The sequence below is a fragment of the Bactrocera oleae genome, chromosome 6 (assembly GCF_042242935.1).
Source record: "Bactrocera oleae isolate idBacOlea1 chromosome 6, idBacOlea1, whole genome shotgun sequence".
NCBI classification, from domain to species: Eukaryota; Metazoa; Arthropoda; class Insecta; order Diptera; family Tephritidae; genus Bactrocera; species Bactrocera oleae.
In genome coordinates this window covers 19,742,584-19,756,838 of record NC_091540.1, presented here as the reverse complement: position 1 = coordinate 19,756,838, position 14,255 = coordinate 19,742,584, and the positions used below count along the sequence as shown (strand labels likewise).

Here is a 14,255-nt window from a genome sequence, read left to right as displayed (position 1 = left end):
AATATTTAAATATCACTTTACTACACAAAAGCATACCGAAAACAAAACTGATGTTTTTTTCCGACATAATTGTATTCTTAAGGCCGCTGTATTTCGCTACTATTATCCCGAGTGGAAGCCCCTTATTATATGCGATAGAATAAGTAATTGTCAAAAACACCTGATGATTGCAGAAGTACAACAAAAGATTCCGGTATTCACAAGTGTAAAATATACGCTCAACAGAATGAAATAAATTTAATTAATGTATCATAAATAAATAATTCTCGTGCTCAAGTCCAAACAGTAGTATACATTTTAAGAATTGTTGAGAAATTGGATAGAACAAGAATAATGGCTTACGGTTCAAGGAAGAAAGTGCCGAAACTGCAGGGATATCACTTCTACAAACGCGAATTGTGTCTATATTTTGGAGTATATTTTGCCTACCTCATATACGGACTATGGATTCTGTTTGACTTGCGTAAAGTATTACAACAACGTTCTGGATTTACACGTGACCCTTTCAACTACGAGTTGGACATATTCAATAATTATGTCCGATCGAACTGGCATTGGTACATCGTACATGCCATAATTGCAACAGGCTCAAAGTTTTTCTTTAACCGAGACAATATCGGACTTGCATTCGCATGTGTATCAATCCCATCATTGTTGAGCACTCTTCAGTTCCGAATGAACATATTTCTTGGCACAATGCTTTTAATATTTTATTTAGTGTCATATATTGGCAATAGAAAGTTGATATGGTTCGCAACAGCCTTATGGGTAGCAGTACTTAATATTTTAGCATTAAATATCGGCAACTTTTCAGACGAACAAGACATTTTTTATACATTTAGTGTAATATTATTTTGGACTTTGTTGCGTTGTTGCAGTTTTGCACATTTTTGGGCCGATATAAAAAAGGTAGACCTTTTAAAATTGTCCACAGTGACACACTATCTAGGATACACATTATACTTTCCTACGCTTGTAAATGGTCCATTTTTGGACTATAAAAGATATATTGTTATATTAAAAAAAAAGGACGCATATACATTCTTTAATGAAGTGAAATATTTTGCTTATGAAATAGTGCGAATTTTCTTCTGGTGGCTTGTTTTAGAGCTTGGAATGCGTTACTTATTTGTACATTACATGGCTGTAGAAACAGACAAAGCGAAACTTGTGAGATCACCTTTCGGACGGCATGCAATCGGGTATTTCTTAGGTTTGTCCTTTTTCATGACGTATTTCGTAAAATATGGCTTAGGAATTGCTTCCTCCCGTTACGATGGGATGCATCCTCCAAGTAAACCACAATGCATTGGTCATGTCCATTATTATTCGAATATGTGGAAACATTTCGATCAAGGACTTTACGAATTTCTATTTGATTACATTTACCAGCCATTAGTTAATGCAAATTATTCAAAATTCGTGTCCACGGTGCTCACCTTTGCATTTGTTTTCATGTGGCATGGTTGTCAGACTGAGATTCTTATCTGGACAGTAATGAATTTCTGGTGTCTGATATTTGAGAAGTTATTGAAGCACGCTATGCGGTCAACGTTCTACAAAAGTTGCATTGAACAAAATTTGGGTAAACAACTGTCACAACGTTTTCATGCAATAATTTTTAGCCAACTTTTCATTGTGGCTGCTTTTGCGAACGTTTTCTTTATTGGTAGTCCCGAAATGGGCGTATTTTTGATATTGAATGCATACCGGAATGGTTTTGCGAATTATCTTGCATTATCATTTTGTTGCTACTGTTTCTTTCAATGCTCTGAATTAATATCTATGAAACTTTGGAAAGAAAATGTAAAATGGAAAAGAAAAGCTAAATCAAATTAGCTAGTTTGTAAAACTGTAGTTTATTAATGGCAAATTAATTAAAAATACCGATTGAAAAAAAATTGTAAACGTTTATTTTGTGCAAGTAAAATTTTTTGGTCATACAGACAAAATAATAAAAAGGTTATTTTGCTATTTATTGCGTCGAAGTGGGATGTGTAAGTCTTTAAACTTTTTGTTGGTTGTAGCTAATTGGATGTGCTTAGTATGCTTTTACACGGGGACTCAAAAGAGTCTCATTTTTTTCAAATTTTCTTTTGGTGTCGCTCTGTGCATTCACACGGTCAAAAAGAGTCCAGCAACTCGAGTCTAGTTTTTCTGCATTCCTTTTCACAAAATTTTCGTAAATATTTGTGCGGTTCCACAAGAATGTATTGAATATCCGTTACTAATATTTTCAAGGCCAAATTTATAATAAGAATTTCCTAATCTTTAAGTATTAAAAACTCATAATTTCTTTACTCCGTATTAAAAATTCTTAATTTCTTTACTCCATAATCTATATCTTAATTTTCTCCTTATTTACAATTTTTGAAAATATTTTTATTATTCTATGCATACATATTTGCATATTACATACAAAAAATAGATAACAGAATTCAAATTTGCGATCGAATTCATTTGAAACCGAGCGCTCTTGCAACCATTCAAAGGATTTGAAAGTGAAAAGGAATGCTGAAAAGGGTAGCAGCGAGCTGTTACGAACAAGAACACAAAGCGTGCCACCCGAACACGAGTGGCACGGTCCCTTCGTCTTTCCTCGTCGTCCCCTCGCCCACAATAAACTGGTATGAGACTCTTTTGAGTCCCAATAATAAAATCCCAAATAATCATAAATTTTCATGTTAAAAAGCGAACATTATTAAGCGATAGATTAATATTATAAAATTAAAATAATTAAAAAAGAAAAAACCAATAACATGGAAAGATTATACTATTTTATATTTTTAATATTATACTTTTTTATATCTTATACTTTTTTTGTTGGAAATAAAATTGTAAAATAAAAAAGATCTGCTTTACAATTATATGTGATATGACCTAATGTCTATAGTCACATGGCCTCTTCTTCTGTTTCAATTTACGTATTTGGCTGTAAATGGAAAATATTATCTTTTCAATCTTTAATAATTATTATTAAAATTTCTGCTATAAATAAAAAAAAAAATATGAAGCGTAACCTCGTTTTAGAGTTTTAAATGGAACTAATAATTTCTCTTAATCATGTTAATTTAAACATAGGATTTTTGATAATTAAAAGACATTTAAAAAACAAATAAAATTGGATATGTTTTCATACATTGCTGCGACTTTTCTAAACTGACCAGTATCAATCAGATGGCCTATATGGGTTATCAACAATATAAATTAAAAATAGTTTACCTATTGAGACACTCTATATTTTTAGTGAAGTAAACTCAGCTGGAAAATTTGACAATCATATGGCAGCAATATTTTTTGGCACCTACGCTGAACTGAGGTTTGCAAATTAGACAATAATCAAAATTAACTGGATGAAGTTGAAATGAGCTTCTTAATTCAACTCATACAAAGTTTTATACAAAAAATGCTTGCGCTTTTATCGTTTGGCCAAAAAACCATTACAAGCAGTTTAAGTATATATATTAAAACCAACACAGGACGAACTTTAGCTGTGAATTTAGAACCACAGTGGGACATAAAAAATGTTAAGGAAATTGTTGCACCGCAATTGGGTTTGCAACCCGAAGAAGTAAAAATAATCTTCGCTGGTAAGGAATTGAGTGATGCAACAACCATTCAGGTAAGTGCTCTTATTATCATACAATTCCATTTAAATATTGGGAGTAATTTTCAGGAATGTGATTTGGGCCAGCAAAGTATATTACACGCAATACGTAGTCGTCCTCAACCACAGCGACAACGCTTACAGTTCACAGTAATGGAGGAGGAGCCCCAAGATGTTATGAACATATCTACTTCTACTGGTAGAGCAACACCTTCGCCTCCAGAAGAACCTTCCAAACCTTTATGCGAAACATTAGTAGATTTACAGCTGCTGAGCGAAGAACGCATAAATATTACTGAAGAAGGTAAATATAATAGATTGTGTCGATATCTAATCCTATAGTAATCAAAAATTGTAGATCGTCAACGTACAAAGGCTCACTTTTTTGTGCATTGTGCCCAATGCAATAAGCTTTGTAAGGGGAAATTACGTGTTCGCTGCTCACTTTGTAAAGGAGGCGCATTTACGGTGCATCGTGATCCAGAATGTTGGGATGATGTATTGAAACCTCGACGCATAACTGGTCATTGTGAAAGCAAAGAAATTGCGTGCTTTGATAATGAAACGGGAGATCCGCCATATACTGAATTTTATTTTAAATGTAGTGAGCATGTCTCTGGTGGAGAGAAGGATTTCGCTGCTCCTTTAAACTTAATTAAAATTAATATTAAAGACGTACCGTGTTTGGCATGCACAGAAGTTAGGTATGTATTTATGTATATTTATGCGTCGTTATATAAGTGGTGAATAAGATTGTATATTTAGTGAAACTGTTCTTGTCTTCCCCTGTGAATCGAAACATGTTACCTGCCTAGACTGTTTTGAGCAATATTGTCGTTCACGACTGTCCGAGAGACAATTTATGCCACATCCCGATATTGGGTATACGCTACCATGTCCAGCGGGATGCGAAAGCTCTTTCATAGAGGAGATTCATCACTTTAAGCTTTTGTCGCGAGAAGAATATGCCAGATATCAGCGTTTTGCAACGGAAGAATATGTATTGCAGGCTGGCGGTGTATTGTGCCCACAACCTGGCTGTGGCATGGGGTTATTAGTGGAACCAGAATGTAAGAAAATAACCTGTCAGAATGGCTGTGGCGTAAGTTGTGTTATTGAATCATCAACAGACTTTACTTATTGTTAATTTATTTCTATTTTTATTTAAGTATGTCTTTTGTCGTAATTGTTTGCAAGGATATCATTTAGGAGACTGCTTGCCAGAAGGTACAAGCACCAACTCCAGCGGTTCTTGTGAATATTCTGTGGATCCAAATGTATGTATGCAGTGGTAACGAATAGATAATTGGAAGGGCTATGATAATCTCATTATATTATTATAGCGTGCAGCTGAAGCTCGTTGGGACGAAGCGAGCAAAGTCACGATCAAAGTCATGACTAAGCCATGTCCAAAATGTCGCACACCTACAGAGCGAGATGGCGGTTGTATGCACATGGTGTGCACACGGGCCGGCTGTGGCTTCGAATGGTGCTGGATTTGCCAAACGGAATGGACTAGGGACTGCATGGGTGCACATTGGTTTGGATAAACCTTAGGCAAGTGTGCCCACGGCCTTTATGAACATATTAAATTACTATGCTACGATTGAATACGTACGTAGTATTTGTGTAAAAAAATATATTTGAATTCGTACTCGTATAAAGTTTTATAAAAGGACTTATAAAGTTATCATTGCTTGATTTGTTAAAATCAAAATAATTAATAGGTAATAAAGTTAATAACAAAAATACCTTATCTAATGGTGAAAAATTGCGTAAAAATGGTAAGCAGCATATGTATAAGAGCTCTTAGATTAGATTAGATTAGTTTCGAGGTATGCACCGCGACCTATGGTCTATTGTGCCCTCCCCTAAGTCATATCGTGTCATCTAGGCCCAGCATGTTGATTAATTCCAAAATTCTGCTGGGTGCTAGTGAGGCGATATGATCCCTGTGTGGAAACATGGATCCCAGGGCCTTGATTCTGCGTCTGCAGACTGCTGTGTAGTTCATCAGCAGATGCTCAGGGGTTTCCGGCTCTATGTCGCAGAACCGGCAGTTTGCAGAAGAGGCTATGCCCATGTTAAAGAGGTGCTTCTTGAGCCTGCAATGGCCGGTGTAGAACGCTGCCAGTAGCCGGAATTTGTTTCTGGGGAGATTAATTATGGCTTTAAACCGCTTGAGGTCGTAACCCCCCAACAGCAATCTGGCATGGTGCATGCCCTGAAGTTGTTGCCAATGTATCTCCCTGCTTGCTCTTTCCTCCCTTCGGAGGAGCTCTTTGATGGTGTGTGGACCAACCGCTATGTATGGTTCCGGCCCTACCATTTTCGTAGAGGCTGCAGAGCGGGCTAACTCGTCAGCTAGCTCGTTCCCAGCTATACCCCTATGGCCCGGCACCCAAATAAGGTGTACTCGGTTTTGCTTAGATAGGCTGTTCAGCCGTTCTATACACTCCATCACTAGGAGAGGTGTGACCTCATAGGCTGAGATGCCGCCTGACTATCGCTGAGTATAGCAATACTCTTATTGCGATAGTTGCGTTGGAGGTTTATCCCCACACACCGACTTATAGCATAGACCTCGGCTTGGAAAATGCTTGGGAAACTTCCCATGGGAATGGAGAGTTTGGTGCTTGGCCCAGCGACCCCTGCACCAATCCCCTCCTCCGTTTTCGACCCGTCGGTGTACCACTTGATGGTGCTACCCTTTAGCAGTCGGTCCAGTGAAGAGTCATTCCACTCAGATTTGCTGCCAAGGGTTACTTGAAACTTCCTACTGAAGTTTACTACTTTGGTAATGCTATCCCTTGGGAGAAGGGCTAGTGGTATTTCCTCACTTAGCTCTTTCATCTGTTGGGATGAGATTACCTTCCCTTTGCCAGCTCCCTCTGCTGTCATTTGGAGCAGAGTTCGTTTGGCAGTCTGTTTGATTACCAGGTGTAGCGGTGAAAGTTCTACGTTGACTTCCAGTGCTGCGGTCGGACACGTTCGCATTGCTCCCGACGCGCAGATGCAGGCAAGTCTTTGCAGCTTCGACAGTTTAAGTCCTACCGAAGTCTGCGATGCTTTCGAACCCCACGATACCGCTCCATACGTGATAATCGGTTTCACGATCATGGTGTACATCCACCTGATAGTCCATGGGGAGCACCCCCAGGATTTTCCAGCAAGTCGGTTGCACACCATGAGTGCTTTAGTAGCTTTGGTTAAGGTCTGGTTCACATGCTGATTCCATCGTAGTGTGGAATCCAGCGTGAGGCCCAGGTACTTGACCGTGCTGGCCATCTCAACCACTCTGCCGTCCAGGTATATACTCCTGAGGCCCGGCAGTGACCTCAGTCCCAATCCCCTCTGCACGATATCACAGAGTGTGTCTTCAAATTTACCCCTGGCTAAGATAACAATGTCATCCGCATATCCCTGACAGCGAATTCCATTGCTAGTCAGCCGCTCAAGGAGATCGTCCACAACTAGGCTCTAAAGTAGGGGGGATAGCACTCCACCCTGTGGGCAGCCTCTTGTTGTTCCCAGACGAATTTTAGTTTCTCCTACTGCGGTTTCCGCCACTCTAGTGCGCAGTACAGCTGTAATCCATCTGCGCACTGGTGCTGACACGCTCCTTTTCTCTAGTGCTCTTGACACGCTCTCGTGAGACGTGTTGTCAAAGGCACCTTCTATGTCGAGGAAGGCGCATAACATCACCTCGCCCCCATCTAACGAATTCTGGATCTCTGAGGTTAGCTGGTACAGAGCAGTGTTTGTTGACCTGCCTGCTCTGTAAGCATGTTGCTTCTCATGAAGCGGTGAAGCCTTCAGCACCTTCGATCGTAGTTCGTGGTCTATGATCTTTTCCATACTTTTGAGTAGGAAGGAAGTAAGACTGATTGGCCTAAACGATTTCGCCAATGAGTAGTCTTTCCTCCCTACTTTGGGTATGAAGATCACCTTTGCGGTGCGCCATGGTTCTGGGATATACGCCAGCGCTAGGCTATCCCTCATCAGACGAACAAGGTGGGGCAGTAGCACCTGCTCCCCCTGTTGCAGAAAAGCTGGAAGGATACCATCCGCACCCGGTGACTTATATTTTTCAAAGGAGGCCAGCGCCCACTTGATGGAGTCTGCAGTGAAGAGCTGTTTTGCGACTGTCCAGTCCAAGCGTGACGGCCTTCGTTCGACCAGCTCGTAGCTCTTTCTTCTGCGCTGGACGTATAGGTCCCATCAGATCGTTTAATCGCTAGTGCTGTGTCCGTCTTGCCTCTAGCCAGAGCCTTATGCAGTCTAGCTGCCTCTGGCGTTGAGGAGACGCTCTCACAGAACTTCCTAAAGCTCTTCCGTTTCGCGGTCCTAATCTCCTTATTATAAGCAGTTAGGCTGCATCTGTAATCCTCCCAGTTTCCGGTGCGCTTAGCCTTATTGAATAGCTTGCGCACCGTTTTTCTTAGTACTGAGAGTTTACTAGACCACCAGGAGCATTTACCGCCCTTGGCGGTTGTCTTTAGGGGGCAGCTGCTATGATAAGCTTCTATAATGGATTGGTTTAGGGCAGACAGTCTGCTCTCCAATCCAGAAGCCGTTGCGCTTCTATCCAGCTGCTCCCTACTGCTAATTCTTGTTCCAAGCGATTCCCTAAAAACGGCCCAGTCCGTGTTCCCAGGGATACGTTTGGGAGGGAGTTGCTTGACCCCCATCCCCAGCACGAATCTTATGATACGGTGATCCGACATGGAGGGTTCCGATGATACCCTCCATTGTGAGATCAGCCCTACCTCAGACTCGTTACTGAGCGTGATGTCAAGCACCTCCCTTCTGACACTAGTTACAAAGGTGGGTTCGCACCCCACGTTTGCTATACTTAAATTCTTACTGACTATAAACTCGATAAGAGACTCACCCCGTGTGTTGCAGTCCGTGCTGCCCCATTCGGTGTGGTGGGCATTCGCGTCGCAGCCCATGATGAGGGGCAGCTTATTCCTCCTGCAATACTCCACCAGGTTGCCGACTGCCTCTGGGGGTGCTGTCGGAGTCTCCCCCGGAAAATAGGCCGCTGCCACGACGAAGTCCGCTCCTTCGTCGTTCCTCGCTTGCACAGCGTCCAGGTCCTGAGTTAGGAACTCTGAAATACAGAAGAAGTCAATACCGTTCCTAAGTACTATGCAGGTTCTAGGTCTCTCACTTGAGAGATCCCAGATTACCGACGCCGCGTGATGCAGGTTCACCTGGGCAACTTCTAAGCGCGGCCCCACTACAGGATCGGCTCCATGAGGAGTTGATCCTCATGCTCACCGTCCTCCGCGATGTCTCCCGCCAGGTTTGTGAGCCCCTCCAGAAGCTCCTGAGTGGAGGGTAGCACCCCTCCTTGCTCGCCCGTCTTCTCGGAAGGGACCTTCGCCGTTGTCTCAGCAGTTGCCGCCTGCTTTGACGTACTTGCGCAGGGTTGAGTCGCAACCTCATCCACCTGCATTTCCTTTCTCGCATCGCCCTCGGTGATCGTTTTTGGCTTGAACGGCCTCAGGACCACCGAGCTGAACCTATAGTTCAGGCGGAAGCTCACCTCCTGACGAATTTGTATGATTCGTCATCAATGCAGAGGTTGAGCTTCCATCCTGAGTCCTCCGCTATGCTCTTGGTCACCCGCCAGGCCGATGTATCGAGGCCATCGTTCTGATTGCGAATGAGTCCTAAAGCAAACTCGTAAGACCTTCCTGCGCATCTGGGGAGGAAGACCGTCATGCTGTGCATTGGCCGAATTTCGTCCCCCTTTTTTGCGCAGAGGATGGGGCCGTTCCAGCCTGTTAGCTTGGGAGCGATCTCCCTCAGCCAACAAGCCGACCTCTCATCCTTGCAGTCAACCTGCAGCATGCCTCCCTTGAAATATACCCCATGGAAGGAGGCCTTGTATCCAGACCCTGTGTATACCTCCTCCATGAGTAAGTCTTGCAGCGATGTGAGCTCCTCCGCACCCAGCGCCTCCGCCGGATAGTTCAGCGGCAGCACAGCCATGCGAATGCCTTTGAGGGCGTCCGCATACCTGCGCTGTCCTTCCTCTGGCCGGGGGGGGTTTGGGGCGGAGCGGTGGCCACTAGTCGCCTGTGCGTTGTTGCCCCTCTGCCGCTTGGTGTTGTTCGGCTCCTGTGGCGTCAGCTGTCCGCTTTTACGCTTAGCCGCTTGGGTGGTCGAGGGAGCTGCCCTTTCGCAACCTCGGCCTGCGGGCTGAGTTGCGTTTACTGGGCAGTGGCCTCGATTGTTGCCATTACGCTTCCTAATGGCCGCAGTATTACCACCCTTTTGTTTTTCGGAAGCCGGGGAAGTGCTGTCACCTCTCACCCTGTTCCGCGCTAGGCTTTCTGCTACCTCCGGAGTTCTTCCCTCCTGGAGGTGCCTCAGGTACCACTTCAGGCTGGCACCGCTCATACCCTTTCTTCTGGGATCGTCCTGTCCTCTCGGACATCCCGTTGGTGGCAGGGGGGGTAGTCTGCCTCCCCTCTTCCTTTTTCGTTTTTGAGCCCCACCGGAGGTCGCCCGTTGCGACTCCTCTGCATCCGAGCAGTTGCTCCTGCTCGAGAGAGTCTCCGTGGGGTTCTCTTTTTCTTTTACCGCAGCGGCCGCAGTCGAAATCGCCTGCTGAACGCCGCTGCACGAGGGCATGTCATCGTCGTCGTCCCTGGCATGCTCCTCGAACAGCGCTCGCTCCTCTGGCGAAAGGGCGTCCAGGAAGCTGAACTTGCGTTTAGCCCCTGATTCGCCCTTACCTGCACCGCTGCCCTTGTCGTTACCAATGTCCATCGTCGTTTGCTGTTGTTGTTGCCGAGATCCTTTTGTTGTTGTTGTGGTTTTGTTATAGTTTTTGTTGTTCATCTTGTTCGTACGACCCTTGGCTCGACGAGGCGCGCCGTCGGGTCAGCTATTGGAAAGGGGAACAAATAGTCCGCCGCGCCAGAGCCCCTTGACGCGGTAAGGCCACCGTTACTTCCCAATGCGGCCCGGTGTTGGGAAGGCTCCGGTAGAATACAGCCGAATTTACCTCCTGGCTGCAAATCATCCAATGGGCACGGGAGTCGCATAACACCCTGGATTAGGAGGTGGCAGCTCTTGGTTGTCGCACGCATACGGCCTCTGACAACCAGTGTGAGGGTGCAAGCACCGCTCGCACCAGTTGGGAGATGCCGAGAATGCCTGCGACTTAAGCCCCTGCACCACGGCAAGGTGCCTGCCATTCGCAGAGGAAAGCTCTTGGTGTTCGAATAACCTGACTAACCTGATTAACCGGATAGGGCTTTATTCGAATAATAATAATATTCGGTTAATAGTATCCGGATAGTCGTCAACTATTCGATTAACCGCCTATTCGAATAGTCTCAATGTTACGACTATTCTGTGTGTGTTTGTAGTCCCAAATTGCAATTTCAAACTACACTGGGAACGCTTTACGAGAATACAAAGTATCAAGTTTGGCAATAAACCCGGTTAATCATATTGTAACGCGTTTCTCGATAAATCGTCTACCTTGTAACTCACTCTTGAGTTCTATCACTGGATTGTTAAATAAAATTCCCCATTTAATGGCTATACACTTATCTTTATTTCTAATTCCAACACTTGACACTGACTCGCTATTCGAGTTTACAACTTATTGCTTATAGCTCAATGCCCTTTACACGGTAACACTCTAATTAGAACTGTGTTTACTGGACTGGTTCCGGCAGCCGTTATATAGTAGATTGTTAGCAAAACTTCGCTACTCGAGCATTCTAGCAACTACGAATTTCTCTATCTAGTTGGTTCTAGCAGTTTATCGTCGATTCTGATTTCTTTTAGCATTCGTGTTCGCCACAATATATTGTTTATACCGGTCAATATGTATATATGCATGTATTTGTTAAGAACTACGGTAGTATTAAGTTATGGATAGTACAGGGCGTATAAGTAACATTTGCTCGCTAGCCAAGTAAATCAAGAAGTTTGGTAAAAAGAAGAAAGACTTATGAATTCTTAACGGTAATTAATGAATATATACAATATCATCGGTTGTTGTTTGAGTTATTCTATATTTTAATACAGAAAAGTTAATTGGTACACGTACAGTTATATTCAAATTAATAATCGTGGCACTGCGAGCGGAGATATGGTTTAATGCCGATTACTGACCTATTTGCATTAGATTGTGTGACTGTGACTTATTGTGCCCTCGTTTCTTATATCACTTCATTTAACCCAGTTTCAATAACCTGGGCTGATAGATAGGACATGCTCTCTGGGTGGATACATCATTCCGATGGCCTGACTTCTTCTTCTTGCGATTGCGGGGTATTTAAGAAGTATATTCTCTGGTGTTTCCGCCGGAAGATCACAGAACTGACATTGATCTGTAGAGTTAATTTGTGCGAATTACAATTAAAGGCTCTTAACTTAGTTTGTCTCTAGGAAAGATAATCATTTATTTGAACGACGGGATTATCGCTCCCACGGCATTCGCTATATACAATTCGAGAGCGCAATTCTATTCGATTCTACACTGCGATACAAACGATCAGTCCACTAAAATACATACTTAACATATATACACACACAAGTTTATACATACAATATATATTATTATACAAGAAGTGGTGACAAAAACATGGTGAATTAACATATATTGGTATATAAACTATATATTGTATATACAAAGTAATTGTGTGGAGAGAAAATAATAAAAAAATACCTGTGGCACTCGGGGACTGCCGCGGTAAAGCTATTGCATAAAATTAATAATTAGATATGTATGTATGTATGTATGTATGTATGTAGGTAGGTAGGTATGAGGTGAGTGTCTCTTTAATTACTTACTAGGCACTAAGATTCTGTAGTGTAATAAAGGAACTATGCCAACGTTCATCCCAAGAAACCGACAAGAAGTGCTAGATATCACACTTGTGGCGGAAGAACTGCTTAACAAGGAAATCCAATGGAGAGTTCTCGAAGAACACTCCTTTTCGGATCACCGATATATTGAATGTATTATTGAGGAAAGGGCAGATAGAGCCAATGACTTCAGGAATTATAGGAAAACGAACTGGCTAGTGCACATGCAAGAGCTGGAAAAACGCATCCCTATGGTTCCGCCGTTTCAGCCCAAAAGCAAGGAGGACCTCAACATCCTCGTAAAACGATTCGGAAACGGAATTTTGCCGGCAAGCATTAAAGGTGATTTGCCCAATAAAACGAAGTCGGGGTAGAACTAGGACCCCATGGTGGTCTCCCGAAATTAAAAAATTACAGAAAGACTGCAGAAAGCAGACCAATTTAGCTAAGTTAACCCAAGGCGAGTTAGATTGGGATAATTATTACAACCTCCTAAAGTCATACAAAAATGAGGTTAGGAGAGCAAAAAGAAATTCTTGGAAATCTTTTTGTAATGATATCAAGAATACGGCAGAAGCGTCTCGACTTAGGAAAATAATGGCACAATCGGTGCACAGTATTGGATATCTTCAGAAGCCAGACGGCAGTTAGACGGTATCCAGTGAAGAGTCACTGGGACTACTAATGGATACCTACTCCCAGGTAGCTCTGAAAGCCATACTCTATTCTACTATATTCAACTCAAGACAGTGGAGCAGAAATAGACTCCTACTTCACGATAAACCCGCAATGGATTCCAGGGCATAGTGATAGTCCTGGTAATTGCGAAGCAGATTAACTAGCCAGAACAGGCATTCCTCTACAATTAGCCTCTGAAAAATAGGGAATTTTTATGCCTCTGGCAATTTGTAAACATTTAATCAGCGAATATGTTATAGATCTAAAATAAACAAGTAAGAAAGTTCTATGTTCGGGTGTAACCGAGCATTTTATGCTCTCGCAACTTGCAAGGATCAAAACCAGGGAAATACCTTCAGATGCATACGGTTTGTTAGAACAAAGAAAATCAATATACTTGTATGTAGTATAGGATAGTTTGGGTAATTTGTGAACCAATTTCACATACTTTATGTGGCATTAAACTATAGTATATCCAATACTATGCTTTTTATTGTAAATTTTGCTAAGGTATCATATTTATTTGCTGAAATATGCGGTACAAAGTCACCTGGAAGTTCAAAAACCTTTATATTAGGGATATGGGGGCTTAAGGAATATTCAACCAATTTTTGACATACTGACATACTATTATCAGGAAAGGATCCCCTCCGACTTTCAATTATATATCTCACACATTAACCGATATTTTCGGTAAAAAGTCAGCTATTCAGTACCTAGGGGCTTTAACATTTTTGGTTCGATTTAGAAAATTTTTGGTCACAAGGTGGCACACTTTAAACGCATTATTCACTCAAAGGTTTACCCCGATACAATCATTGTTGCTTGATTTGCATAGTGGAAAGTAAAAGAATCAGATGGAATGTAATATGGGAAATAAGCGTGGTTGTATCCGATTTCGCCCATTTTTGCATTGTCGATGGAGCTGCAAGAAACCATTACTCTCAGTGAAATTTGTTATTGTAGCTTTAGCGTTTAGGAGATATGCAGATTAAACCTATTAGGGGGTGGGACTACGCCCGCTTAAACAATTTTTTTATGTGCAGATGCCCCTCCCTAATGTGATCCTGTATACGAAATAACAGTCTTGTATCTTATTGTGGAGCTTAGTTATAGCAATTTAGTT

At 42.4% G+C, this 14,255-nt stretch overlaps 2 protein-coding genes across 2 annotated transcripts; both read left to right on the top strand.

The window, feature by feature from the left end:
• The first annotated feature begins 64 nt into the window (after positions 1-64).
• On the top strand, positions 65-1,901 carry rasp (protein-cysteine N-palmitoyltransferase Rasp). Its single transcript, XM_070112249.1, has one exon. It carries the CDS (start codon positions 334-336, stop codon positions 1,837-1,839), a length of 1,506 nt encoding a protein of 501 aa, XP_069968350.1. The 5' UTR covers positions 65-333; the 3' UTR covers positions 1,840-1,901.
• park (E3 ubiquitin-protein ligase parkin) lies at positions 1,849-5,356 on the top strand. The gene is made up of 7 exons (XM_014237223.3): positions 1,849-1,997; positions 3,248-3,622; positions 3,677-3,911; positions 3,966-4,311; positions 4,373-4,709; positions 4,777-4,884; positions 4,951-5,356. The coding sequence occupies exons 2-7, from the start codon at positions 3,365-3,367 to the stop codon at positions 5,155-5,157; spliced, it is 1,491 nt and encodes a 496-aa protein (XP_014092698.3). The 5' UTR covers positions 1,849-1,997; positions 3,248-3,364; the 3' UTR covers positions 5,158-5,356.
• Positions 5,357-14,255: the final 8,899 nt, after the last annotated feature.